The 27,452-nt window shown below is 39.2% G+C and overlaps 1 protein-coding gene across 18 annotated transcripts in view; it reads right to left on the bottom strand.

The window, feature by feature from the left end:
• TRDN (triadin) overlaps positions 1–10,428 on the bottom strand; it is a 256,474-nt gene extending 246,046 nt beyond the window's left edge. For all 18 annotated transcript variants that reach the window (XM_089530463.1, XM_089530465.1, XM_089530466.1 and 15 more), the window contains exon 1: positions 10,171–10,428. In XM_089530463.1, the coding sequence (XP_089386589.1) occupies positions 10,171–10,192 (22 nt within the window). In that variant the 5' untranslated portion in view covers positions 10,193–10,428. The remainder of the gene's footprint in view (positions 1–10,170) is intronic.
• Positions 10,429–27,452: the final 17,024 nt, after the last annotated feature.

The following is a 27,452-nucleotide window of genomic DNA, read 5'->3' as shown; positions in this document are numbered from 1 at the left end:
CCTAATAGTGGTAAATCCACTCTATTTTGTATTCCAAGCTTTAAAGGGATATCCAAGGTCCTGGGCCCATTTTTGACACAGGGATCAGTGCCTTGAAAAGCTTGTTTATGTATGTACTAAAATCTAAGCTGCATTTACCATGCTACTGACACTGGCTCTACCCACGGTCAGTGGAGAGCCACCAGCTTCTCTTCCCCAGCCGAGAAGTAAGGAACAAGGGGATTCCTTCTCAGTGGTATAGTTAAAGCATTAAAGAGTGGGAAGCAGTGATGGTGGCTAAGTATAAACTAATAACTCAGACCTCATTCTAGACACATGCCACCATGCCATGAATAAAAGTTTATGAGTCATAAAAGAATATTTTGTGTTTTAATTCTTCAGTGACATTTTCTTTATTTCTGAAACTAAATCATGTCCAGGACTTTTCTACTATGCCTGGCTTCTTGCTAGTTTTTCTTAACATATTTCTCTCTGACAAAGAATTATCCTACAAAGCTTGTTGACTATTTCTTGGTTGTTCCTAAAAAATAAAAATCTTATTATTGTGTTGATATTTTTAATTTTTTTAAATAAAAACTAATTGAGCTGCAATGAATGCATCTGTAGCTATTAATTTCCAAGTTCTTTTTGTCTCTCTGTTTCCCTAATTTGCCTATTTCCCAAGCCAAATTGTAGAGAGGCTTTTTTTGCTTTGAAATATTTGAGGACCGATTGGAATCCTTTCCTTCTTTTAGTTTTTGTGGGTTGGTTTGTTTAGCCTGTTTAAATTTGCATAAACTAAAAGGAGAAGATTTATACATAAATATTAACTTTAGTAAATATTTTTGAAAGGTTTTCTTTCTTTTGGGAAAACTGTATTGAAGAATAAATCAACAAAAGAGCGATTTGGAAATGCTGAGGAAGCAATTAAGTAATTTAAATCAGTAGCTTCTGTGCTTAGAATATCCATTGAAAAGTAACTGAAGAGAAATGTTTAGTCCATTTGATTTTTGTATATCGGAGCTAGGTCCAGGTAGTACATATTGTTTGCTTTTTTGAAAAATTACATTCTTTGTAGGGACACTGGAATTGCTGACTTCAAATTGTGTATGTGTTTCCTTGCATTTATAGAAATGTTTTGACAGTACTAGACCACTGAGCATGGCATTATGTAAAATTGTATAACACTTATTTTGTCACAGCTTTTGGAGAGTAAGGCTTATTAGGGGGCTTATTTATGTTTTCACATCTTTTGTCCGGTCTTCTTCGTGTCTTCCTTAGACTGTAATACCATTTTCTTCCAGACCTGTATGCAGTTTCCTTGATACTGTAGTTCTTGAGTGAACATTTTGTAGAAGTAAGTACACAGCCCTGTCTCTCTGAAACAAAAACCCAAGTAATTCATTGTTTGCAATGTTGTTCATTCTACACTTCACACAGCTTCTGTTTGTTTTCAGAAAATATGGAGAATATTTATTTATTTAAAGCATTTTCCTATGATCAGGACCCCTGATGCATAGGATCAAAATTCCAAAAATATCCTCAGACATGACCTACAGTTCAGCTTCTCCTCCTGCTCATGACAAGAGATTTCAAATATGAGTTTCTAGGCTGCTGTAAACTATTTCCTTTCCATCAACCTCCATGCATGGGTCCTGGCCACCCAGTGGTAGTTGATGGGACCTTCATTTCAGTGGGATGGTCATATGCTCCTAGTTTTGCTCTCATGTTTATTTTGGTTGATTCAGTTCCTCAAACAGCTCTTTTCAAATTCAGACCAAAACTCATAATAGATTCACTGTTCCACTGCCTGCCAAGACTGTTTCCACTGACTCACCTATTTTCAGAAATGGAGAAAGACTGGACCATCAGTCAAATGGGACACCCTAATCGGGCTTCACAGACACAGCAACTATGGGTTGGAGGTGGCATCAAATAACACCAAAGCTGCTGTTTTCTGAGTGTAATCACAGTTTAAAAGCCACATATAGTAATCTCCTTGGTCTTAGGAACTTTGGCATGGAGGTTTTAAATTAGTTTGGTTCAGTGTTTACTTTTATTAACCATATATTACATTGAAGTTTATTATTGGAATTTTTTTTTGCAGTTGCCACCTCAAGTGACAGCAATGTGTCATGTAAACTTTTAAATAATAAGGAAGTAAAGAGGACTAAGGCGGGATACAGACTGCCCCAAAAGGGCAGTCTCCCACTGCCCTGGTTTGCTCCACGAGGGAGCCGCAGCGGACAAACCGTGCGGCTCCGTCGCGGAACAAAAAGAACCCGCAAAATGTGGGTTCTTCTTGTGTAGCCTTTGTGACGCCACATGGCGCCAATAGCGCACTTGCGGCATCACAAAGGCGCCAGGACATGCGGCCGCTAAGCATCCGTTGCATCAAAATGGTGCCCCCCGTGTGTAGAGGGCGCCGCCATTTTGACACCCACATCACGTGCTAGGGGTGAGGCCAATATGGACAGTGTGTCCTCAGCCAATCCCTAGCACATGACGGGGGTGGCGCAAAGGCCCATGTAAATCGGGCCTAAATCACTGCTGAATAGATTTGTTGTTGTTGCTATTGTGTGCTTTCAAGTCATGTCTGACTTATGACTTATCATTGGGTTTTCATGGCAAGTTTCCTCAGATAGGGGGTTGCTATTGCCATCCCCTGAAGCGAATGTGACTTGCCCAGGGTCACCAGTGGGCTGACATGGCTGAGCCAGAATTTGAATCCTGGGATCCAGAGTCATAGAAGTTTATCACATGGAAAATGGCGCTGATGCCACCACTCGACTGCATCCCACCTAAATCCTGGCTCCCAGCCATTCTTAGTCCTCCGCTTTTCAAAAATGGGAAGCTCCTGACTTTGCAAATCAGCCAGCTGAGTGCAGCTGGGAGCCGGGATTTAGGTGGGGTGCATTTTCCGTGTGATAATTCCCAGCTGCATCCCATAAGTGACTGTAAAAACACTTTTTTAAAACTTCATAGTGCAACATTCATACCACTACACCTCGCTGGCTCTCACTGAATAGGGAGGAAGAGAACATATTTAACCCCATCACTTTTTTTGTTTGTAGCTTTAGATATACATGCCTTCAGCACCTCTCACTGTGAAATGCATTAGATCTGCCTGCATTGACAAACAAAAGTGTGGCAAAAATAATCAGCTTTAATGAGGGAAAGAAACCCCACAGCATCGCTGCCTTGAATAATTGCAGAACTAAGTTTTCTTAAATAAATGTATGCTAACTAAATATAATTTTTAAACCCCAGGAACTCATATCTTTATACATTTGTTGGTGCATTTTCCCCAAAGGCAATTTTCAACATCAAAAGAATTTTTAGTTGATAAAATTGTTGTTGGTGCTGCTGTCAGCACAGCCTTTAAAAATAAATAAATTAAATAATACTTTATTGCTATGTACAAGAAAAAGGAAACAATAATCAACACTAGCAGCAATTCTCCAATAACAAAATAAAGCTGGGGGGAAAAGGAGGCAATGATGTTCACTTTGGAGACTGAAAAATCTTATAAATACTGATAAACATATGAAAGATAATTCCCTCCAGTTTGTTAAGATTCTTTTTCTCCAGACACAATATATAAATTCACTCATTTATTCCATGACAAACTGGGATATTTATTAAGTTAATATTTATATACTCTTTAAAGCCACAGTACAAAATCACCAGAACTAAATACAAACCACGATATAAAACCAATAATGTATTATTTACATCCACAAACAAAACTATATACAGGTTGAGAATCCCTGAAATGCTTGGGACCAGAAATGTCCCATATGTCAAGGATTTTTTTTGTTTGTTTGTGGTCCAAAACATACTGCAGAAAAAATGCAGTTTGACATCACTTTAACTGCCCTGACTCAGTGCTAGGGAATTCTGGGAACAGTAGTTTTGTGAGACATTTAGCCTTCTCTGTCACAGAGCTCTGGTGCCACTACAAACTTCGAATCCCAGGATTTCATAGGATGGAGCCATAACCATTAAAACTATGTCAGTCATAGGGTTGGACAACTGTATGGGGCCCTGGGGGCAAATCTTCACCAACCTCACCATGGATCACACCAAATACCAATACCAAGCCTGAATACCATTTTATTTCTCTTTGGCAGTCTCTCCCAAAATAATGACAGGAAGTAACATAATTTCTGAGCTGTTTCTGGGTTTCTGGGTATTATTATTATTATTATTATTATTATTATTATTATTATTTGCATATGTTCACACATTTGTGGGGCTTTTCTGTGTGCATTGGGGGCAAAGCCTGCTCAAAAATTGCACTGAGATTTTTTTAAAAAATGTATAAATTTGGTGAATTTGACCAACTTTGAGGGACTGGTGGTAGGCTTTAGGGGCCAGAAAAGTGGACTCCAGACATGCATATAGCCCATGGCTCACATTTTCCCCATCTCTGCTATAAAAGGTATACATGGCAGGATTGTCCAAGAAATGTTTATCTGAAATGTTTCTTCATACCCCTATGACACTTGCTTTGACATTCAAGCTATGGATCTGTAGAAGGTTCCTAGCTAAGGCAATGTGAGATGGGCAACATTAGGGTCAGGTGAGTTTCTGCATATCTTACAGACTTCATGCAAGATTCACTTATGTACTTGGGCCCTTGGGTTTTGTTTTCTGTTTTATTCTTATGACAAATGTTTCAACAGTGATGCAACAAAATAATATATGACATCCACTGGGTAGCTAACAGTCACAAACACATCTTCTGACATTTATGTATGTGCCAAAACAACAACAACAAATACTACCATGAGCTAACCACACAGAGACAATGTTTACTTTTAACAACTATCAGACATTAGATAATATAAACAGCCAAGGAATCTAGAAGCATTGTGTTCTCTACCAGGAAATGTACTTTTGCAAACATTCCTAGGTGTGTTATATTAGAATCTGTCATCTAGGTATACTATCTGATGGCATCAATTTTCTAGCAAGCTAGATGATGCCCATATCACAGTCAGTACAAAAGGAAGACAGTCTTAAGAATAGAGAGGCAGTGAAATCCTAAACATCTCTAGACAGAAATAAGTTCCACGGAGATTGGTTTGACTTACTCACAGGTAAGTGCACATAGGAGTGCAGTCAAAAGTAAACAGCAATGACTCATAATCTATCTAATTTCATTCAAATCTGGTCCATCAAGTTTCTATCCTGCGTTAATCTTGTACAACACCAGTTTAAATATGGAGCCAGGTAAGAAATGAATGGAACCTGAGGTGCAACAAAAATCCTTCCTTCTTGTCCACCATCTTTTTTATATCTTTCCTGTCTAGCAGAATACTTGAACAGTGCTTTAGATTGTAAATTAATGAATACTATACAATAGCAGATTAACAGATACTTATTGCTGTTAAAAAGATGTGCCTTGCAGAAAGGTTCACCTTGATTTTTTTAAAGGATGCTTAATTAGATGTAGTTTTACTTTAATTAAAGGTCACTTGGACAGGAAGACTGCTTACACTTTCCAGACTTCTGTTACTTGAATGTGAGCTACCTAACCAATGTGTCTCTCCACCTCAGTGTTATCTTGTATAAATCACTCTCATTTATGCAATTTTCTTTGCTTTCCACTGCAGCAACCTATGTAGATAATAGTTATCGAGAAAAATTGTCTGTATGTGAAGAATAAAGTAATGGAGGGATTGGCAAAACGGAATTTCTAGCACACACACATTCACACAATGGACTAATCCAAATATCACACAGTCACTGAAATCTCACTGCAAAGGAACTTGCTTCCCCACCCCTTCCTTCCCAGTACAACCCTTGATGCCATCCAAAAACAGGTTCCATGTAGTTTCCCAGACCTAGAGAGTGCAGATGTTGTTTCTGCTGCTGTTATTGTTGTTACTGTACTTATACACCGCCCTTTCCCCCCAAACTTACACATTAAAACAAATGCAACATAATTTAACAAAAGGTCACCATGGAAAATAGAATTAAACCATTACGAAGACTACAAACAATTTAAAACACAACAATTAAAATCTTTAAAAGCATTTCAAAATACTACAATTAAAACAGCACCCTTCTTTTAAAAACCTTCACTTCTCAAAAGTTTCTTAAAATAAAAATGACTTTGCCTGCCAACAGAAGGAGAACAAGAAGGGACCCTTCCTTGCCTCCCAGTTTTAGGGTGCATAGGAGGCTGCAGTTTAAGAATAATGGAGTTTATGGATAAAATTTGGAACAGAATTCATCCTCCCCGCCCCCTCAAATTGTGTCACTGGATCTACACTTACAAAGCAATAAATCAAAAATAAATAATTGTACTGAAGTTGTTGAAGTTGAAGTTGTTGGTCTCCTCCTGCCCCCCTCCCATGCCCTGCCCTAATGCATCATATTTTTATTTGTGTTTTTTTCCATAAATACCACACAGAACTCTGTTCTAAACATATGACTGTATCAGATTTATACACGCTATTAGTGAATGTACTATTGAATATGAATACAAAATGTTCCAGGGCTCCATTAATTTTAGTCTTTAGAAAGCAGCTGATTTCAGCCTCCAATAATACTTAATGCAAATCCTCTTATATGAAACATATTTTGCTTTCATATTTAATTAATAACTGCAGTGGCTTGGGGCACAGTGTCTTGGTTTGGTGAATAAAAGCTGCAGAGAATATTATCTGAGAGTCTTTCCTTTATGGAAAGGACAGTAATAAGCTTGGGGAAGGAAAATGGAACAATCAACACTGGAAAAGGCTGGTTTGGGATGCCATTGTTGAACTGAACATTTGGTTTTTGTAAGAAAAAAAGTCTGATTTGACAAAAAAAAATCCTTTTTTCATTGTGTTGGGTAATATATTATTTGTATATATTAATGACCTGGACATATTAAATTTGTTCATGAATAATTCATACTTTTCAGATAACAATTTCTTTATTTATAGGATCAAATCCTATTCTTTGTAGCTGTTCCTTAGGCAAAGCTCTCATGGGCTCCCAAGAGTGCACTAGCTGTTTAAGGTTTCTGAGATTAATATAATGGCAACTGATCCATCCTGCAGTTTCATTTTCTCTAAGGTGTGTATGCACTCTTTAAATCAGTGGTGGGGAAATGTGGCCATTGTGTCACATACATTCCTTGGGGGCATTTTTATAGCTCTGCAATCTTCAACCAAATTACCTCATCCCAAATTAGGGTGATAATTGCTCCCCAAATGCCAAATTTTTTCTTGGAAGTTTTCAAGGTAGCAGAAAGCCAAGTTCCCACTAATGCCCTCCCAAACACAAAAGAAAGAAATGGCTGAAAATTGTCAAAAGTAAAACCAGAATTCACTTGCAGTTTTGTGTTTAGCAGACTATGTTGGTGCAGATACCACCTGCTGGTGATGTACATTGGCATAAACTGGCCCCTGTGACACTGCTAACAGTTTCAGTTATAGCTGCAAGTTGCAGACGTTTTGTGCCTGGGATACCTGCATTTTGCGCCACCTGTTACATCATGTTAAGCATTTGGCTAAGTCTTGAAGTAGACATAATAGGTAGAGATGGAGGAGCTGAATGTGGCATCCCTATAGTGGAGTGTCTATTTATTTCAGAGTCCTGACGGCACCATGGTTAAATGCCAGTACTGCAGCCAGTATTGCAGCCACAAGTTTGTGATTTGATCCTATGACTCCAGGGTTGACTCAGCCTTGCATCCTTCTGTAGGTCACTAAAATGAGTGAGTATTCAACTTGTTAGGGGCAATTGGCATACAGATTGTAAAGTGCTTAGAGACTACTTAGTTCAGTATGAGGCAGCATAGAAATGTAAGTGCTATTGATATTGCTATTTCAAAGTTAAATATTATTTATTTCAAAGTAATGTAATAAAGTTTATTCGGTCATTGACCAGCAAATATTTCAAAGTAAATATGATAACAGGTATTACAGAATTACAAATGTTAAAAAGTACAGTACTATATAAATAGACCATAAGCACAGCAAGAGAAGGACCCTCAGTCTATAGGAATACAAGAACACACATGCAGGTACACACTTGTCCCTCCCGTTTTGCAGACTTGGAATCCACGGTCTCGTTCTTTGTGGAAGGGGCAAACAGAGAGGGACAAAATGGCAGACTGTGCCCTTTACATGCACACACCATTATTTTCAATGGGACTTGAATATTGGTGAGTTGCCATTTTTGTAGGATGGTCCGGAACAGATCCCGCATGAATTGGGAGGGGCTACTGTATTTGTAGACAGCTTATTTTTCTTGAGAAAACCTCACAATGGGAGACTTTAAATGACACAGAGGCTATGGGGAAGGAATAAAAAGCAGCATGGGGTATCTGTCATAGCTGAGTACTGGGAGGAAGGATAACAGAGCTATGGAATGGAATGGAATCTTCAGTTTAATCAACAAGCATGTCTTAATCATTTGGAGAAATAACTAGTAAATCTTCCTTTCTCCATGTTTTTGTTTCTTATTTTTATTTTTGTTTTTGCCAAACTACAATGCTACTGAAACTGTAGTCAGATTTAATTAGACAGTTGATGAAAGATTAGGGAGCAAATATTATTTTTATGGAGTATTAACTATAGCTAATTTTGCATTTTTCCAGTCTTGTACTGAGCAGCCAATTAGTTTTAATTCAGTTTCTGTATTGAGCCCTCATTGACTCATTGTGTTATATTTTCTCTGAAGTTCATTTATTTTCCTGCAGTTTCTTTGATATTCTTCTTTCATGTGACAGACCTGATTCCCTGCTTATCTACCATGATTCAAACACATCTTAAAATACATCTTTAAAATACCAGACCTGTGAACAGCCCTGGTTCTCACCAAGTAAAGGAAATTTATTATTTCCATCAGTCCTAGAAACAGTTCCAGGAAGAATCTGAAATCACAATTTCAGCTGACATAAGGTAAATTGAATGTCTTCACAGTCCACTTCTCCTATTTTGTCTCAAGAGACAGATATTTGAAGACTTGTGTATCTTAGATGAATTCAGCACCACATACCACTACCACACATAAAAGTTTCAGATTCTGTTTCTCACGGAGAAAACCACAACTTTGTGTGTATGTGTATTTCTGTGTCTGTGTCAGTGAAGTTTATCACACAGGCCCTGAAATGGGCCCATTGCGTTCCAAAACGGGGCGCGCATGGGTTGCATGGAACGGGATGGGGCTAAGAACGGAGTTTAAGGCAAATTGGAATGCTGCCACTGCTGCCAGGTGTTCCAATCACGTCCTACATCTGTTCCAGAGGGCGCGATTTCTGAGAACGCTTTGGAACAGTTCTCAGAAATTGCACCCTCTGGAACAGATGTCGGGTGCAACTGGAATGCCCGGCGGCAGCAGTGGCATTCCAGTGTGCGGTAAACTCCATTCTTAGCCCCATTCTGTTCCGTGCGCGCCCATGCATGCTCCCATTTTGGAACGCAATGGGCCTGTTTCAGGGCCCGTGTAATAAACTTCTGTGTCTGTGTTTCTCTCTCTCTCTCTCTCTCTCTCTCTCTCTCTCTCTCTCTCTCTCTCTGTGTTTAAATATGTATGAAGGTTTTTTTTAAATGACAACATAATTTACCAAAAATAGAATGTATGAACATAGCAAACTGCATATGAAAACATAGCTGTGCATATTCTGTGACAAACCCTGAATTGAGGCTACATAGTATATAAAATGGCATGTTGTCAAATAAGAGGTGCAAGGTTAGATTTATCAAACGGGAATAGGAATGTAAAGAGAGTTCTAAAAAGTTCTTCAACAGGTGGTAGATGTTTCAAAAGGGGGAAAAGTCTTATACAAGAATGAGCATTGCTCCTAAAAAGGATTTTTCTTGAAGACATGTTGAACAAGTTAACAACAGCACTGATATTTAAAATTTTCCATCCTTGGATATATTATAAACATATATAATTTCTCTTTACATGATTCCTCAGACTCTCACTGTCTCCCATTTCTCTCTAAGATAGCATTGCTGAGGTTAAATGACCAAAGCTATTTTTAGAGGTGTGCGATAATCAAGCTTTACCAACTAGTACAAATTCCAGCTGCGGCACAAGGGCAGCTACTTTCCTGAAAACTTGCCCTATAGCAAAACTGCAATTCCCTCTACAATCCATAGATCACATTCATAGGCTATTAGAAATGTGAAGGCAGAAATCTTTTTCCAGACAATTATAGCATCAAGATTGTTACAGTACCTTCTGTTGCAATCTCAGTCATAATGGTGACGGTAAGAAATCCTCTGGTGAAAAGGTCAAAATATATTGGCAGACTATAACAGGGTCAGTGTTGGCTTGTACAGGAGGCAGCAAATTAAAAGTGGGAAGTCCTCTACAGTTGTGACTTTCTTTGGGGGTCTTTTTTGCCTTTTCTTCTGTTGAGATATCTTCTCTGCAAAGCCTTGTCCTGCCTGCCCTCCCCACCTCCCAAGATACTAACCCCTTTCCCAAGGCAATGCTAGCAGCTCAAACTAAAGTATCAGCTTCTAACAAAAATAGCCAGGGCTCTCAGCAAATCTCTTGCATGGCTTTTTTGGCATCCCAGGCAGCATGCTCAGGGACATTTTTTTATATATATAAGAAAGTGTCAAGCTCCAAATGAAACAGTACAGCAGGTAAAAGGAATAACAACCCAACAGGAACTGAAAAGAACTGTTAGAGCTCTTGCATTGTCTTTAATATGATTGCAGTTTTGTGTAGTTTTTGAGATCTAGGTCAGAAAATATGGAATATAGACTTGTCGGTAATCTTATCCAACTGAGCTCAAATGTATTCTTAGCACACTCTTACCACATTCTTTCCGGACCTTATTTGGGTTGGGGAGGGCTCTCTGAAGTGAGCTACAAAGCCCAAAGAAGAAAATGAACTTAGGTAAATTACACCCTATTAAAATCATCTCACCCTCTCCTTCTCTTTTAGTGGCTGTCCTTGGTGGATCAAAATGAGGCTGGATATTACTCAGCCAACTTATTTCTTAATTCTGTGAGCTTGCATATTAACAATGTTGGCAAGCTGGTTAGTATAAGCTATAAGCATGCTTTTAAACAGTAATTCTACCGGTACAGGGGAAAAATATAATTCACTTCTTTGGGTTTCAAGTGCACTTGTATTCTTGTTTCATTTTGCTTTTAATTAAAAAAAGCAAAGTGTCTGAGCAATGGATACAGTTCTGAAGGATACTTTACAGTGTCACAAAAGTTATGGAGTGCAAAATCCACAAATCAACTGGACAGTAATATAAAAACAGTAGAATTGAAAGCACAATAAAAACAAACAATTTAAAACACAATGACAACCAGAAAGAAGCAAACAAACACTGCATGCTTCCCAATTATTGGTTCCAGGTTCACTCCTTGTCAGTGGCATAACTAGGGGGTGTAAGGGGTGCGGAATGTGGGTGACACCTCAGAGGAGGAGTGACATCCAACTTCTCCCTCTTCCTACTGCAGGAGGAGTGCAGTGCTGGTTCAGGGGCCGCCGCTTCTTCTCTGCTGCTGTGGCTCTCAAGGGAGCCAATGTGGTAGAGAAGGAGGGATGAGAATATATCCCTCCCTCCTTCCCTACTGCCCTGGCACTCTGTGCTGAGTGAACCAAGGCAATGGGGAAGGAGGGAAGAGTGTGTGCATGCTCTCCCTTCCTTCTCTGTTACCTTGGCTCACTTGCCAAAGCTTGCTCACTTGCCCAAACTGGCCAAGGCACCGGGGAAGGAGGACTAGCATGCACACACCCCTCCCATCTTCCTCAGTGGTTCACACCCAGCCACCCCACAACAAATTACAGAAATATCTGCATTTTTCCATGTTCCTTTTTGAAATGTGCTCATGTTTTCAAGCATATTACCAAACATTAATAAACTCCAAAATTTATGGATTCCCAATCACAAATTATATTCCATTCCTCATCTAAATCTGGGAGGTACAGTGTGCATGACTGCATGAAAATGTGCACTGATCCCCCCCAGCTATCCCTACAGTAAACCCACTGTTCCTAGACAATATTGGACTATGTGGACAAATGCTCTGATTCTACATAAAGCTGCTTCATACCAATGTATCAATCCATCTGTAGTCTGCCCTTTCCTTAGGCGGAGGATCCATTCTAGAGACACACCCGCGTGAAAGGCAAATTGCATGTATACTCAAGCCCCATTTATTGGAATGGAGTGTGGTCCCCTGGCACACAGCACGGTGTGTGCCCTGGCCACACACCCCATTCATTGTATTAGGGCTTGCTGTTCGCGTGACCTTGAGTCCACATATGGTGAGCCTGCATACGGCATGGGCATACTGTAATTTATCATGGTCATAGACCAGCATTAAAAAAAAACAAGACGATTTTTACCATAAGGTACATGATGTACATGATGAAGTGGCAAAAAATACAATATATACATACAATTCAATTTTAATTATAATAATAGTACAATATTATTAAAAAATAATGTTACAGTATAGTACAGTACAATAGTATAGTCTTCCATATCCATGGCTTATTTATCCATAGATTCAACCATCCACAGCTTGAATATATATATGTATGTATTCCAAAAAGCAAAACTTGAGTTTTCTACTTTATATAAGAAACACAATTTCACTACGCCATTTTATTTAACGGGACTTAATCATCCATGGAATTTGGTTCCAGTACCCCAGACAATCCTGAAACCAAACCTCAGCAGATACCATGGACCCACATAATAATAATAATAAAAACCAAAAGGTAGGACACAACATTCCACCAGATCACATGGTTTGTACATAATCCTCAGCCTCATCTATAATACCTGACTACCTGAATATATCTAATAATCTCTTCATTGTAATTTTCTACAGATTTATAATCTGCCTATGAGTCACAACAGCATACATTTATATCAGTTTTCATAATGTATCTGGGCTCCTCTTTACCACCATTTGGTCAGAAAGTTGATAGAGGCATCATTCAGAGTGGTCCAATTAGTTCTCACAGTGGACTCAAGCAGATGGGCAGCTTGGAGGAGCCTTTGGTCACTCCAGCCATGAACGAGTCCCAATTGGCATGGGACCACCAGATGCTGAGATCCTGAGGCCAGCTGCTGCCACAGTCCCAAACAGACCTCCAGCAAGGAGCAGTTTTTTGCCACTCCTTATGCAGCTGGGTTTGGGCCCACCTTAGGTGGTCTTGGCACAGCTTCTGGGTGGTTTCAGGCCATGTGTCTTTCAAATGCCATGCCCCCAAAGCACCTAGAAGGCATTTTATTTTTGCCCATTTGTTTTGGGTCAATATAGCATCTTGGACTTTGTCAATTGTTGTCACCCTTGTGTCCACTTATTCCATTCTTGGGAGGGTACTATTTGCAGCTATTTTGATGATCTGCACTGGGACTAGTCCAGTGGTGTTTAAAAAAAACCCCAGCATGGTTTGCTGAAGTAGTCCTATGGTTTGAAGGGACATTTTTTTCCTCTGAATATTTATTTATTTATTATTTTAGTCTTAAAGTGATAGTGCAGAAGTGCTGTTTCACTGATGCAGTATAGCGCTATAACTCAAAAACCAAAAAGAGAAAAGAAAGTGACATATCGTTCTAGTATTTTTAGAATTAAAAAGAAACCTATTTAGCCGTGAGAATAATATCTTGTAACTGATGCCAGGAATTGCTAGAAAATAGTCCAAGACAACAGATATGTAAGAGAGAACAAGGGATCTTTAAATCATTTTTAAGGTGTGTGTGTCTCAAGTAAGTACAGTGGACCCTTGTTATACGCTGGGGTTTGGTTCCAAGATCCCCCGTGGATAACAAAATCTGTGGATGCTCAAGTCCCATTAAATGTAATGACATAGCAAAATGGTATCCCTTATAAAAAATGGAAAATCAAGGTTTGATATTTGAAATTTATACTTTTTTGGAACATTATACTTTTTTTGGAACATTTACAAACCATGTATGCTTGAATCCATGTATAAAAAATCCATGTATAAGAAGGGCCAACTGTATTATGATCTTCGTCTGGGCATCGACAGGGGAAGTGTGACCCTGCTGGTGCTCTTGGACATCTCAGCGGCCTTCGATACCATAGACCATGGTATCCTTCTGGAACGCCTGAGAGAGTTGGGTATTGGGGGCACTGTGCTTCAGTGGTTCCAGTCCTACCTCTTGGGTAGATTCCAGATGGTGAGGCTGGGGGACAGCTGCTCTTGCAAAAGAGAGTTGACATCTGGCGTCCCCCAGGGCACCATTCTGTCCCCCATGCTATTTAACATTTACGTGAAGCCACTGGGATAGATCATCCGGAGACAATACGCTGATGACACCCAGATCTATCTCTCCATGTCTCCGACTGATACAGTGACTAAGGATGGCGTATCTCCTTTGGATGCCTGCCTGGAGTCAGTAATGGGATGGATGAGGGAAAACAAACTCAAGTTGAATCTGGAGAAAACAGAGGTACTCGTGATAGGTACCCCAGGTCCAGGCAGGGAAATTTGTCATCCAATCCTGGACGGGGTCACACTTCCCCTAAAGGACAAAGTCTGCAGTTTGGAGGTACTCCTGGATTCATTGCTGCAATTATCATCTCAAGTGGATGCGATGGCTAGGAGTGCCTGGTACCAGCTTCGGCTGATGCGCCAACTGTGTCCCTGTCTGGACCAAAAGAACCTTGAAACTGTAGTACATGCACTGGTAACCTCTCGTTTGGACTTCTGTAATGCACTCTACATGGGGCTACCTTTGTACCAGGTTTGGAAGCTTCAGCTAGTACAAAATGCTGCAGCCAGATTGGTTGCTGGAACTTCCAGGTCAGACCATATAATACTGGTACTAAAATCTCTACACTGGCTGCCTATTAGCTTCCGGGCTCAATACAAAGTGTTGGTTATTACCTATAAAGCCCTATATGGCTTGGGCCCGAGTTACTTGAAGGAACGCCTCTCCCCATATAGTCCGCCCTGCGCTCTCAGAACATCAGGTAAAAATTTATTAGTACTGCCTAAGGTGAGACTAACAGCAACCCACCAGAGAGCATTTTCATCAGCTGCACCAATGTACTGGAATAAACTTCCAGAAGAGCTTCGTACGATCCCTACATTGGACGCCTTCAAAAAGGCTTTAAAGACCTACCTCTTCCGATTAGCATTTCCTTCGGACTTCTCATAGAGACCGTCTCCCCTGATGCGAATGATTAACCACAATTGATAGATTCCTTGCCAGTTTTATTGTTTGCATGTTTTATCGATGTTCAATTTTATTGGTTTTTATTGGTTTTTATTGAAATATACATTGAGATGCTGCTTTTATGATGTAAAAGTTTTAAATGATTCTGTGAACCGCTTTGATCGCTTTGGAAGAGCGGTATATAAATAAAGCATATTATTATTATTATTATTATTATTATATTATTAACATTGCATTCAGCCTCTGTTTCTTTTTGCAGACAACTGCATGTACCTTATAAACATGTATACAGAAAAGGATTTGGGGATGAAGAAAGGCCTAATAAACATACCTAGTGTATTGATCCATTAAAAAGAATGAATTTAAAAGAAACAATTTCAAAGCAGGGCAGGTCCTTTTTCCCCCTTTGTGCAGTGTTAACAACTACATTCAAATAAACAGTGAGGCAGCTCTTCCATGTGTCTTTTAGACAAGGCTAACAGGACAGTTATTGATGTTTTAAAATGTACCAAGCCAGTAATTAAAGTGCATTAATTGCATTCATAATCTTGTGCATGCCACATGCTCAACAGATAAGAAAGAAAGCTGCTCAAGTAAGCCCCCACGCAACAGTTATCACAACGCAGATGTTAATGGGAGAATTTTGGCATTTGAGAAAAGCTAGATTTCCTCATTGACAATATAGATTTCTCTGAGTGAGTGAACACTGAAATTGGTGCTCTGGCAGAAGGAGATAAAATGTCCACATACCCAGAATCCTGGGTTCATACTGCTGGTGAGTGTGGGACAATCATTACACAGATTCCCAGATTCACATGATCAACATTCCTAAAAGATATGTCTGGAGAATGAGGAATTGATTATGGGGCTACTGATCCCTCTGGCTTACAAAGATGGATGAAGAAATGTTGGTGAGAGTGAGGATTTAGTTTTTTGTGGGTTTTTCGGGCTATGTGGCCATGTTCTAGAAGAGGTCTTCTCTGAAGATGCCAGCCACAGATGGCAGCAAAACATCAGGAATAAACTCTTCTAGAACATGGCCACATAGCCCGAAAAACCCACAAAAAACTATGGATGCCGGCCATGAAAGCGTTCGACTTTACAGAGTGAGGATTTGTTTCTGCTTAAGACTGTGGTTGTCCAGTGTCCAGCAAAAGTAAATTTTAACTCCTTCTCACGCAAGATTTGATGCCATGTGAATTCATGGTGTATACACATATTTTGACTGACAGTAAACAGGGTGGTTTAAAGCTATATCTCTTTGGGTTTTGATGCCATCTTTTATAGCCAGAACATTTTTTCTATACTTTTTCTTTCACTTCTTATAGCAATCATCATTCCATTCAGTGATACAAGCTGGAGGTACCACCAGGAACCAAATGGAGGCATCAGATGGAGGTCTATCCCAAAATCCTCTGGCTCTTTCCAGCCCCTCTCCCTCCATTTATTCGACATGTAGACTCTTGCTGTTGCACCTTATTTCACCACCACCACCACCACATCTATGTGTTCTCTCTTTCTCTCTTGTTGTTGTTTCCAATCAGCTATGCTACTTCTCTGGAAAGAGATAAGCGAGGGAACATGCCAAGGAGGGTTTTTTGTTTTTTGTTTTTTTTTAAAAAAAAGAAAAGATGAATGAGGTAGAAAAAGAGGGATATATGACACTCAAGTATGTTGGAGAGGCATGCAGAGAGTGCCCTGCCTAATGTCCCCTCTACTCTGGCAACATCCCTTTTGTAAGTGTATGTAGTAGATCATACTTCAAGATATAAATCTTCACCAGCATACCTGCAGGAGGTGGCAGAGTAGTGATGGGGAAAAAATTAAAATATCCCCTCCCCCAATAAACCTGAAAAACAATCTTCAGTGTTGACAAATCCTGGTGAGAAGAATCTTGGACTGGTGAGAATCTTCACAATTCAAGATTCATTTGCACATGGTTATTTTGCTCAGATAGCAGCATTTTCTGTGCAGAGACATTATATTCTGCACAAAAAATACTGTTTTGTGCACAGAAAATGCTATAGCTGGGAATTTCATCTGTGTAAATTTTACACATAGATATTTGGCACAGTAATGCATAGAACTTGGAATGTTTTTTTAATGTAGTTTATTGCTTAATCTCTTTTTATGTATTGTTTATGTTTTTATCATTGGGGGAAGGGTTGAGATATGGGGTTGTTTCTTCCTTTGATTGTAATTTTAACTGTATCATGTTTTATCCTTAAACTGTTAGAATCCGCTTTGATTCCTTGTGAAAAAGCAGAATATAAATAAATTGTATTATTATTATTATTATTATTATTATTAACTATTTCTCACACAGAAAATATTATTTCCTTTGTAGAAAATGCTGTGTGCTGAGCAAAACAATTGTATGCAGATGGCACAATTTTTGAAACTTTTCTCACAGTTGGAAGACATTTCCTCAAATTATTTGTTTCTTTTAGGAAGAAGTTAGCAAACAAATGTATCTCTATGAGGGAAGCTGTTTCCTCTGCCTGGCTGCTTCCCACAGAATGTAACAATTACCTGGGGGCTGCCAGATTCAGCCCCACCTCCCTAGTCACTGATTGTGTATTGGCATTTTCCTAGTTTCATGCTGGCTACTTTTAAGTGCAAAGGGAAGAAGTCTTCACCTCAGTGTAAGGAGCTTATCGCATGAACTTTAAAACCAGCTCAAGCCTCCTGCACTGCAGCTGGGACAGGGATTATCACATGCTAAATCATCGCCTAATTGCCAACTGCCATCAGCCCAGGTCCAAGTCGGGTCCCAGCCGCACTCCGCCAGCACTTTTTCAAATTTGGAAGCTTTCCGGCTTCTAAAAAGTGCTGGTAGAGTGCAGCTGGGATCTGGGGTGACGGTGGCCAGCAATTAGGCAGTGATTTAGCATGTAATAATTCCCACCTCCATCCCATGTCCTAGCTGCAGCCCAGCAGGCTTGAGCTGGTGTGTGGGAGCAGGAGCATAAATCATGGGAGGTCCTAGTCCAATTATATACCCTTCTAAAGATAATCTGTACAACAGTAGAACTATCCATGAACATGGAATATTACACTTTCAAGTTTAAGTATGCTACTGGAATAGAATTTCTACTGACACAAAGAATTCAGTGTTGGTGATGACATAAACTGTGGGCGATGCCAGTACATAGATTTCATCACTTCAGCAGCAGCATTTTAGCACTCGAGTGAATTTTTGATACCCTGAAAGTATGGACATTTTTATCCATCACTATATTAGTTAGGCATTGCACCATGACTTAGCTTTGAGATCTCTAGACTGTTTTCTACTTTCCATAGGGCTGATGGCAGTGGACTGTGCAAGGCTGCTTAATTAAAGCTTATACTACCAGCATGAGGCATTTTGTAGCTAGAGCTGAAAGGCCTCCTTATAGGTGGGGGGGGATACTGTCATGGCCAGCCAAGATCAGCTCTCGGAGGATGAGGAGGAGGATGAACCTCCTCCAGAGCAAGAGCTAATTGAGGCTACACCAGGTGGTAATCCTGCTCTGCCAGGTCCCAGCTGTGCTCTCCCAGCCCCAGAGGAGGAGGCCCAACAAGGTCCTAGTGCTAGTGAGAGGCCTCCTATGGTGCAACAGCCTAGTGGTGACTCTGGGGAGGAAGCTTGCCTGGATGTGCCTACTTACAAACAGAGAAGGGCTGAGAGTGCTTGCAGGTGCAGATCCAAGAGGAGTGCAGAGAGGCAATTAGCCAACCAGCTTCAGGTGGCACGGGGGAGAGTTTCCCTTACTTAAGCTGTAGAGAGGCCTCCACTCAGTGCTAGAGTTTATTGCATGATTCCTTGGTGTGATTGCTGCTGGCACTGGCTCCTTGTATCTTGACTCCTTGTTGCTTTGACCTTGGACTGGACCCTTGTTATCTTCTGGCTGCTTTGACCTTGGACTGCTTTGACTACTCTGACTCCTGGCAGCCGGACTTCGGTTTGGCTTTCGGACTGCTCTGACTTCTGGTATCCTGACTTTGGCTTGGCTTCTCGGACTGCTCTCACGCTTACTCCTTGCAAGGTTTGTGTCCTGCTTCCACTTGCTGGGCTAAGCCATTCTTATCGGTGTGCGTCTGTGTGTGCTGGCCGCAGTCCAGGACAGGTACTAATCTCCCAGCACCTTTAATTACTTGGGGCTATATAGATCTGGGTACTGTATTTTGGTTTTTCAATATTTTCTAGGTCAGTGTCAGAGATACTTCTCTCCCCTATGAAAGTGACATATACCCATATAATAATAAGGCCTTGTCTTATGATATTACAATTGGCTAAAGTGCTTAGCTGCTTGGTCATTGTACAATATCTCCATGGGAAATTGTTCTTACCTTATGAGATTGCACGCTCTTGTCTCATTCCTGCTCTTGACCTGAATTTTCCACACTGAAACTGTAGTTTTTTGTGGGTTTTTTGGGCTATGTGGCCATGTTCTAGAATAGTTTTTTTTAATAGTAATAACATTTATTCCGTCATTGACCAGTATAAAAACAAAAAGCACACAAGCAACATATCAATATAACAATATCAAATTAAAATATAAACTGATGGTAGACTGTACGTGTACAGTATCAAACAGTTCTTTCTACACGGTAATAAAATGACCATTTGACAGTTGAGGGCGCAGTTTACAAACAATATAACAAAATTTAGCCACCTTAAGGGATACTGTAGAATCATTGTTGTCCAATAGGAGGCGTAAATAAAAGGAGTCAGTTTTGCCTGGGAATTTACTCAGTAGTGGGCTTCTAGAATAGTTTACATAGCCCTAAAAAACCACAAAAAACTATGGATGCCGGCCATGAAAGCCTTCGACTTCACATTGAAACTGTAGTCTTATGTAGTCCTAGCTGGCATAAATATGTTAAGGTTGGGTGCATTCAAATAGTTTTGCACTCTATCATACAAGATATGTGCACTGATAATGTTACGAACACCCATATTTGATTGTACACAAAGTTATTGTTGATAGCACTTGTATCATGTCAGTTTACATCGGTATATATGTTTATGTTCCATTTATGTACACACTTCCTGTGTGCAACATAGAATTTAAAAATGATTCCCCAGATCAAAGTCTATTTAGAAATCAACAAGCAGTACTATGAAGGCACATGAATCTGTTGAAGTTTAGCATGTTTAAGTGGGGATACCTGCCATGGAACCATATGCAGCTCTGGTAGAATAGGATTTAACAGGTGGAGGAATGCATTAAAAAAAATATTTTTCTGGACAGGATGCAGGTGCTCAAGGTCAGAGGTGAAACTGTCCATGTCAGGAATTCATTTTCACATTTGTATTGAAAAACCTGAGTGACTCTTTAAAATCTGGCAAATTTTAGTCTTTGTTTACGATGAATAGAAGATGCAGTTTAGCAGATCCTTGGTTACTTATGGCTGTTGCAGCTGTTCTGAAGAAGGACAGTGAATAAAGGACATTTTAAGAGAGGAAGAGAAAGGAAAAAAGCAGAAGAGGAGAACAGGCTCTTCCTTAATGGCCTTGTCATTCAGCTTGGCTTGTGTATTTCATTTCCCTGAACAATATGTCACCACTTGTGATTGTCAGTCATGAGATTCTTGACCACACTCCAATGTACATCCACAGTCAGCTCTCTAAAGTACTTGAGAAGATATTTTATAACCCTGAAGTCTAAAGGAACAAACCATTTATTTTTCCATCTGTAAAATCCCAATTGGAAGCGAAATTTCAAGAGCTGTCACAGGCTGGGAACAGAACCCACTACTCTTTTTTTTTTAAAAAAAAATAGTGGTTTAAACTTTAAAAAAAGAAAAAAAAAAGTTAAGCCAGAAACCTATAGATCTCAAAATGTGTTACACTCCAGCACACTGCTTTAATATATCACGTCTTATTTACATTTACAGTATTAGATATCCTACTTTACATATGAGACTTCTATCTGAACAGTCATCAAAGTATAGTCCTCTGTTTGAAGGTCCAGTGTAGGGCAGATCCAGTCTGTGCCATTCATTTAGACTATTAGTATATTCTACAAGGAGAAAATACAGGTTAAAGGAAAGTGGAAGAGCAGCTCTAGTGGGGAAAATGTAGACCCTAAAGGGTAAATCATGGTCTCAGAATCCCCTGAAGGGCATGATTTGCACACTAAATATAATTTCAGAAACACCTTTTCTACATTCTCACACACACGCACACACCAAGGATCTGGAAATTATATTTGGAGGGCAAATCACTCACTGGAAGCTTCTTGGGAAACAGACGGAGTAAAGGTCCAGAATTTAAGTCAGATTCAATGGGGGAAATGGTGGGTCAATACTAGAACTCAGATTAGGACTAATTCACATAAGTTCTGTCTCAGGACTTCTAACATTGTTTCTTCAGGTATATAATGAACCACTATAGTAAACTTTTTGGCTGTTTCAAAAAAAAAAAGCTAAGACTTACCAAGCATCAAACAATATTTCTATTTTATTGATCAGGTCAGTATATGTTTTGCCCTCATACCATCCTCATTATTAACTTCATGGTTCTGTCTAGACTTCATTCTTTCTGACTAACTTAGGCTATGAGTTAAATTACAGACAGAGGTCTAAAAGCTGCCTTTAAGAAGAATGACAATACAGTAGGCCACCCTTATCTGTGGTTTTGCTTTCCATGGTTTCAGTTATCTGCAATCAACCACAGGTCTGAAAACATAACATAGTTCCCCCCTCCACATTCCACTGCTTTTCTCTCTACAGTTTCAGTTACTGGTCTGAAACATTACTGGTATAGGATTCAATAGTATCCACAGGCATCCTCTGGGGACTTTGAAAGTATCTTATTTGGATAAGGAAGGACTACAGCAATGACATGCTGAAGCCATCTATGACTGAGATGTGGTAGGATGATGCAAGCAATCCCAACCGGTCCCACTGGTTGAGTTATGGGTGGCATCAACATGCCATTACTGTATAGTTGTTCTTTTTAAATATAAAACTTTTTTGTTTTTAATAATATATTTATTAATATATATATAAAACTTACAATATGATGTTATACACCTTAGCAGTTTGTATACTATAAGAGTAAAGTCATATATATTTTAGTGCACAGCATAATAAATAACAGAATCAAAAAGACATTTTTATATAAAAGCATTTTACTTCCCATTCTTCAAATCAAAGACGGTATATACATTTCTACATGTTTCCAATATAACTTAGTCATTAGTCTAATTTCTGACAAAATAACTGTAAAAAGAAGATATGTTAGTCTTCAAAGCCTATTACCAATTTCTTCCCTTCTCTTTTTTTTTCTTTATGCAGACTATAAAAAATCCACAATGTTTTAGGAATTTTTCTATTAACTTCTCTCTAATCAATGTAGGCAATTTATCTATTTTTGCTATTTGGATAACATTTAGTATCCATTCCTCTTTTATTGGTAACTATTTGCCAGTTTCTGGCATATAGCTGTCTTGCTGAAAATATATTATGTAGTACCTTAAAATTTATTTTTTTAGATCTTTTCCCAGAAAGAGTTTTGTCTTTAATTGTAATTTAACTTTCAGAATATCTCGTATTGACTTTTTATCATTTCCCAGTATGCCTTCACCTTTCTCACATCCACCACATACGGTAGAATATGCCTTCATGCTTTTCACATTTTCAACATGTGTTTTTACTTTATGTATGAATGTAAATATATTTGAGGCTCCAAATTCACTGTGAATATCATCTTACTTTCAATCCTGATAAAATCAGGCCAATGTGATTTTACTAAGGCCAACATCCTATGCCTGATGGAGATGTCAGTAGAGTTTTTAAAACATGCATGAAGTGTTTTGTGCATTTTGGCTGGCCAATAAGGTTATCACTTTCTTGTGGATTTCGTTTTATCTTACTGTACAGCCAATACCCCTGAATATGCTCCATGGTTATGTCATTAGAAGATGCCCTCATGTGGTGAACACTGGAATTTACAAGATATGTGCATTTTTATTTCTTCTGGAAATCTAAAAAGAATAAATGTTTTAAACTGTGAATTGTTTAATTGTTATTTTTTTTTGGGGGGGGATACTGGGATATGGGATTGTACTGTTTTAATTTATAAGCTGGATATCTACAAAGAATAAATAACAATGTTATTCATAATTATTTCTGATTTAATACAAATTGAAGGATTGCAATTAACTGATCAGAAGGTTTTTTTTTTTTTTAAAAAAAATTGATCCCCTTGTTTGAACTGTCTTTCTTTTGGACCAACTCCATTTATGAAGAAAGCAATTTTTGATGGTTTGCAGATCAAGACTATGTTGCTACACATGGGTGAGTTACAGAATGAGCAGCCATATCTATTGCTGCACAGTGGATACAAACATGAAACCAGCTGGTGGAGCAAAGGAGGCTCTTTTTTGTTTTGTGGATGCCGTCTTTCTTCTGGAAGAGATCAAGCTGCACGTCAATAAATATCCTTGAGTAGGGATGCAAGTGTATTGGTAAATTCTCTTGCCAGGAACAAGAATGGGCATCCCAATATGTGTTGCCATATTACAAGATTTTGGATGATTTTTCACATTTTGGAACTCTTTTACAAAAAATAAGATTGTGCTAAAATGCAATGATTTCTTGTTGGTTTTTTGTTTGTTTTTTGCAAAAATGTCCTAAATGCAAAAAGTGTGTGTGCGCACGCACGCACACACACACATGCACATGCAAGAAAGCTAGTAATCTTGACTAATGGATGAAAAACTTTGTAGATGTTTTGTATCATGTTTGCAAACAAAATAAGCAAAGATTTACTTTCCTACTCTCGAGCCACCAAAGTCTTTGGTGGATTTTGGGCTATCTGGCCATTGCCTCACATTTGGGAATTCAAAGGCTACATGGTTGAAATAGGCAGATGGGGGAGAAAAGCCGACCTACTACAAAAATTATTGTTGGGTAATGAATGGTCTTTTATCTTTCACCAGCTGATTTCACATGTGCAGCCTTTCTTTTCCACACTGCAGATGGGGTTTCTGAAGCATGATGGGAAATCTGAAATACACAATTACTTAAGGTCAGTTGTGTAACTGTGCATTAAAAAATTTACAAAATAGATTACAAAAATATTTTTTTTAAAAATAAGAGTAAGAAATTCTAGTGAATGTCTATTTTATTTTTCAACACAATGTGAAACACCTTTGTAATTTTTATATTTTACAAAGCATGGTATTGGAAAAGGTATTTTTAAAAGCATGGGTTTTACTAGATTTCACATCCTTTAATCTGCCAGCTGTTATTTTTAAAGTGATCTATTGCTCAAAGCATTTAGTCACATGGGCATCTCTCCCACACACAAATAAACAAACACAGACAGAGTATACTATATTCAAATGGGATGACAATATCTGATATACACCATAAGGGTTAGTCTTCCACATACTCCATGCTTAAAACTAGAAGGTCTCAAAGAGTAAAACACTGATAAAAACAATAGTCCGATTCCATAAATTGTTAGTGGGGAAATGCAAATTCTTAAAAGGCAGGCTAACATATTAATGCTGTCGCTTGCTCTAATACAATTTGTGTTTTTAATGGCTTTAAAATATTTGCCAGAAACCAGTTTGGTAGTTACAAATGTCTAACTAAGAGTTACACATTTCTGACTGCATCATATTCACAATCCTTATGTATCCCTTCATTTACAGGGATACATAGAGCCCATGAAAGTCCTCCAGTCCACACTTACTGGTCAGCATCCACTGTGATCAATGGAGGACTATTCCTCTTGTCAATTGGGAAGCAGCTGGCCGATGGTCCCACCTGGTCCCCACCCCACACACCCCATGCGAGTGATCACCAATGTGAGGTGGGGGGGTTGCAACTTGGAACCTGTTTCTCCCTGTCACAACAAAAGAGATTGTTCATGAAAAAGGGTGCGAATGCGAGTCATAATTACTTCTTGCATGACAGAAATGATCCTCACCAATTGCAGCTTCTGCTGACTGAAAAAGGGATGGGAGGAGTATCAGGCCAGTATTCACTGTATTGCTACATAACTATGTGACTTTAACAGACATGATGCATGTGTCTTAAGAGGCCAAAAGCTGCACCAAAGCCACACTCCAGTGTTAAGTGGCCCAAGGGAGTGTTGGTACAGCTTTTGGCGTCTTAAGATGTATGCGACATTTAAACAGCATACCTCCAAAGTGACCCAAAGCAGCTTTATTTTGGCCTGTCTCTTCAGGTTCTATGGTTACATAGCAAAATAGTGCATAGAACAGGGGTGGACAGCTGTGGAAGGCTATGGGGCTGCAATAGCCCCCTAGAAGACCTTGGAGGACTGTGCCTGCTCCCACAAACCTTTTATTTTGCTGTCAAATGCCTTAGTTGTGGTATGGGGGCATTTTCACTATGTTCTGGCTTTTTTTTTTAAAGGTCTCTCCTGGCTACAAAGGTTAACAAAATATAGTAAACATGCACCCCACTCCCTCAGTGGACAATTTAGAACACTGCAGGGTAAAAAGGGTGCTTTAAAAATGCTATTTTCTTTTTACTCCTGTGGGATCTAAACTTGGTGGAAATGCCCTTCACATAACCTAATGTATAGTTTGGGTCATTCTGGACTCTCACAAAAATGGCCCTGTGGACTGCATGCGGACCATGGGCTTCACTTTGCCTACTCCTAGTATAGAGGATTCTGACAAGATAAAGAAAGGCAACATGTTTACTCCAAACAGGTGCTTTTCATCAACTTTAGTTAAAGCTATTGTTAAACACAACATTTACACTCATTCCCCAATAATCTCTCTCACACGATCATTACAGTTCTTCAGAAATCTACAACTGTTTGTCAAAAAGCAAAAATAGGTTTATATAACTGTTGTTGTTGTGTGCCTTCAAGTTGCTTCCAGCTTATGGTGACCCTATGGCAAACCTATCATAGAGTTTTCTTGGTAAGATTTGTTCAGAGGCCTTCCTCAGAGGCTGAGAGTGTGTAACTTGCAGAGCAGAAAGTCCATGGCAGAGCAGAGATTCAAACCCAGGTTATTTCCCTGAAATGCCACAATTGATTCTATCCATGGCATTGATTTGCCATGATTGTGGCATTTTACCCCAGGATTCTGTTCACATTTGGCAACAGGGTAAAATGCCACAATCGTGGCAGAAGGGGAGGGAGGAGGAAGGTGAGGAAGAGTGGAGGTGGCTGAGGGAGAGGAAGAGGAGGAATGACAAGAATGGAGGGGGCAATTGGAGGGGGCTGGGAGGAAAGAGAAGGACTGAGGGGGCAATTGGAGGCAAGATCAGGGGTGATCGAGGAGGAAGAGGAAGCACAAAAACAGAGGGGACAATCGGAGGTGACTGGAGGGAGGCAAGAATAGGGGTGGCTGAGAGAGAGGAAGAGGAAGGAAGAAATCGGATGGGAACGATTTCCCATTGGCTAAAAACCGGTTCTTTTGAAAAGAACCGCAAGAAAATCCATGGCAAAAAAAAACCCTGGTTAAGGGGAATTTACACCTCCCCCCCACCCATTTGGGATAGAAAACCCCAGCACAAGTATGAACAACCCACCGATTTGGGTCATGAAACCCCAGCACAAGTATTAATGACCCTCATTTAAATCAGATTGGAGCCCAGGTTAAAATGCAGTGTGGATGGACCCTAAGTCTCCAGTGTCATAGTCCAATGCTTAAACTCACACACCATGCTGGCTCCTAGGATTATAATTTTGATCTCAAACTCTTGCACTTGGAAAGATGGGCTGATTTACATTTTCATGTACATCACTGAAGAAGTCACCATTTGATAATCTAAAACCTCAACTAGATGATACATTTGCCTTTATTTTTGGCTTAATTGCATGTGTGTTTGTTTTGTCTCCTGCAAGATAGCCATCCAACCTCTATTTAGAGACCTCTAAAGAAAGATTGTCCACCATGCTGTACAGAAGACTATTCCACTCTTGAGCAGCTGTTACAGTTAAGAATCTTTTTAGGTAGAATTGCTTTTCTCATGCAATAGTTTCTACTGGTTCGTGTTCCTGTCTCTAGAGATTTTCAGTCCCTTTTTGTTTGTTTGTTATTTTAGCAATAGTCGCTAAACACATGATTCATATGAATGAAGGTGGATGGATATTCTGGAGATTCTAAATGCTCTGACACATTAATGCAAAAAAACAAAATAACCTCTCTTTCCAAACTACAGTTCAGATTATTAATGTTGAAGATTTTACCGCTAAAATGATGACATTATCCTTTTTGAATGTATAATTAACCCAGTAATTTGTATAACACTTCTACTTTAAATTAGCTTTTTAAAATATATTTTTTCAAATAAAGTTAGGGTTTTTTTTGTATATGTACAGTAAGAAAAAATGTATAAA

Source organism: Sceloporus occidentalis, unplaced genomic scaffold, assembly GCF_023333645.1.
Source record: "Sceloporus occidentalis isolate IW3139 unplaced genomic scaffold, rSceOcc1.0.p SCAF_6, whole genome shotgun sequence".
NCBI lineage: Eukaryota > Metazoa > Chordata > Lepidosauria > Squamata > Phrynosomatidae > Sceloporus > Sceloporus occidentalis.
This window is presented reverse-complemented; position numbering and strand designations above follow the sequence as displayed.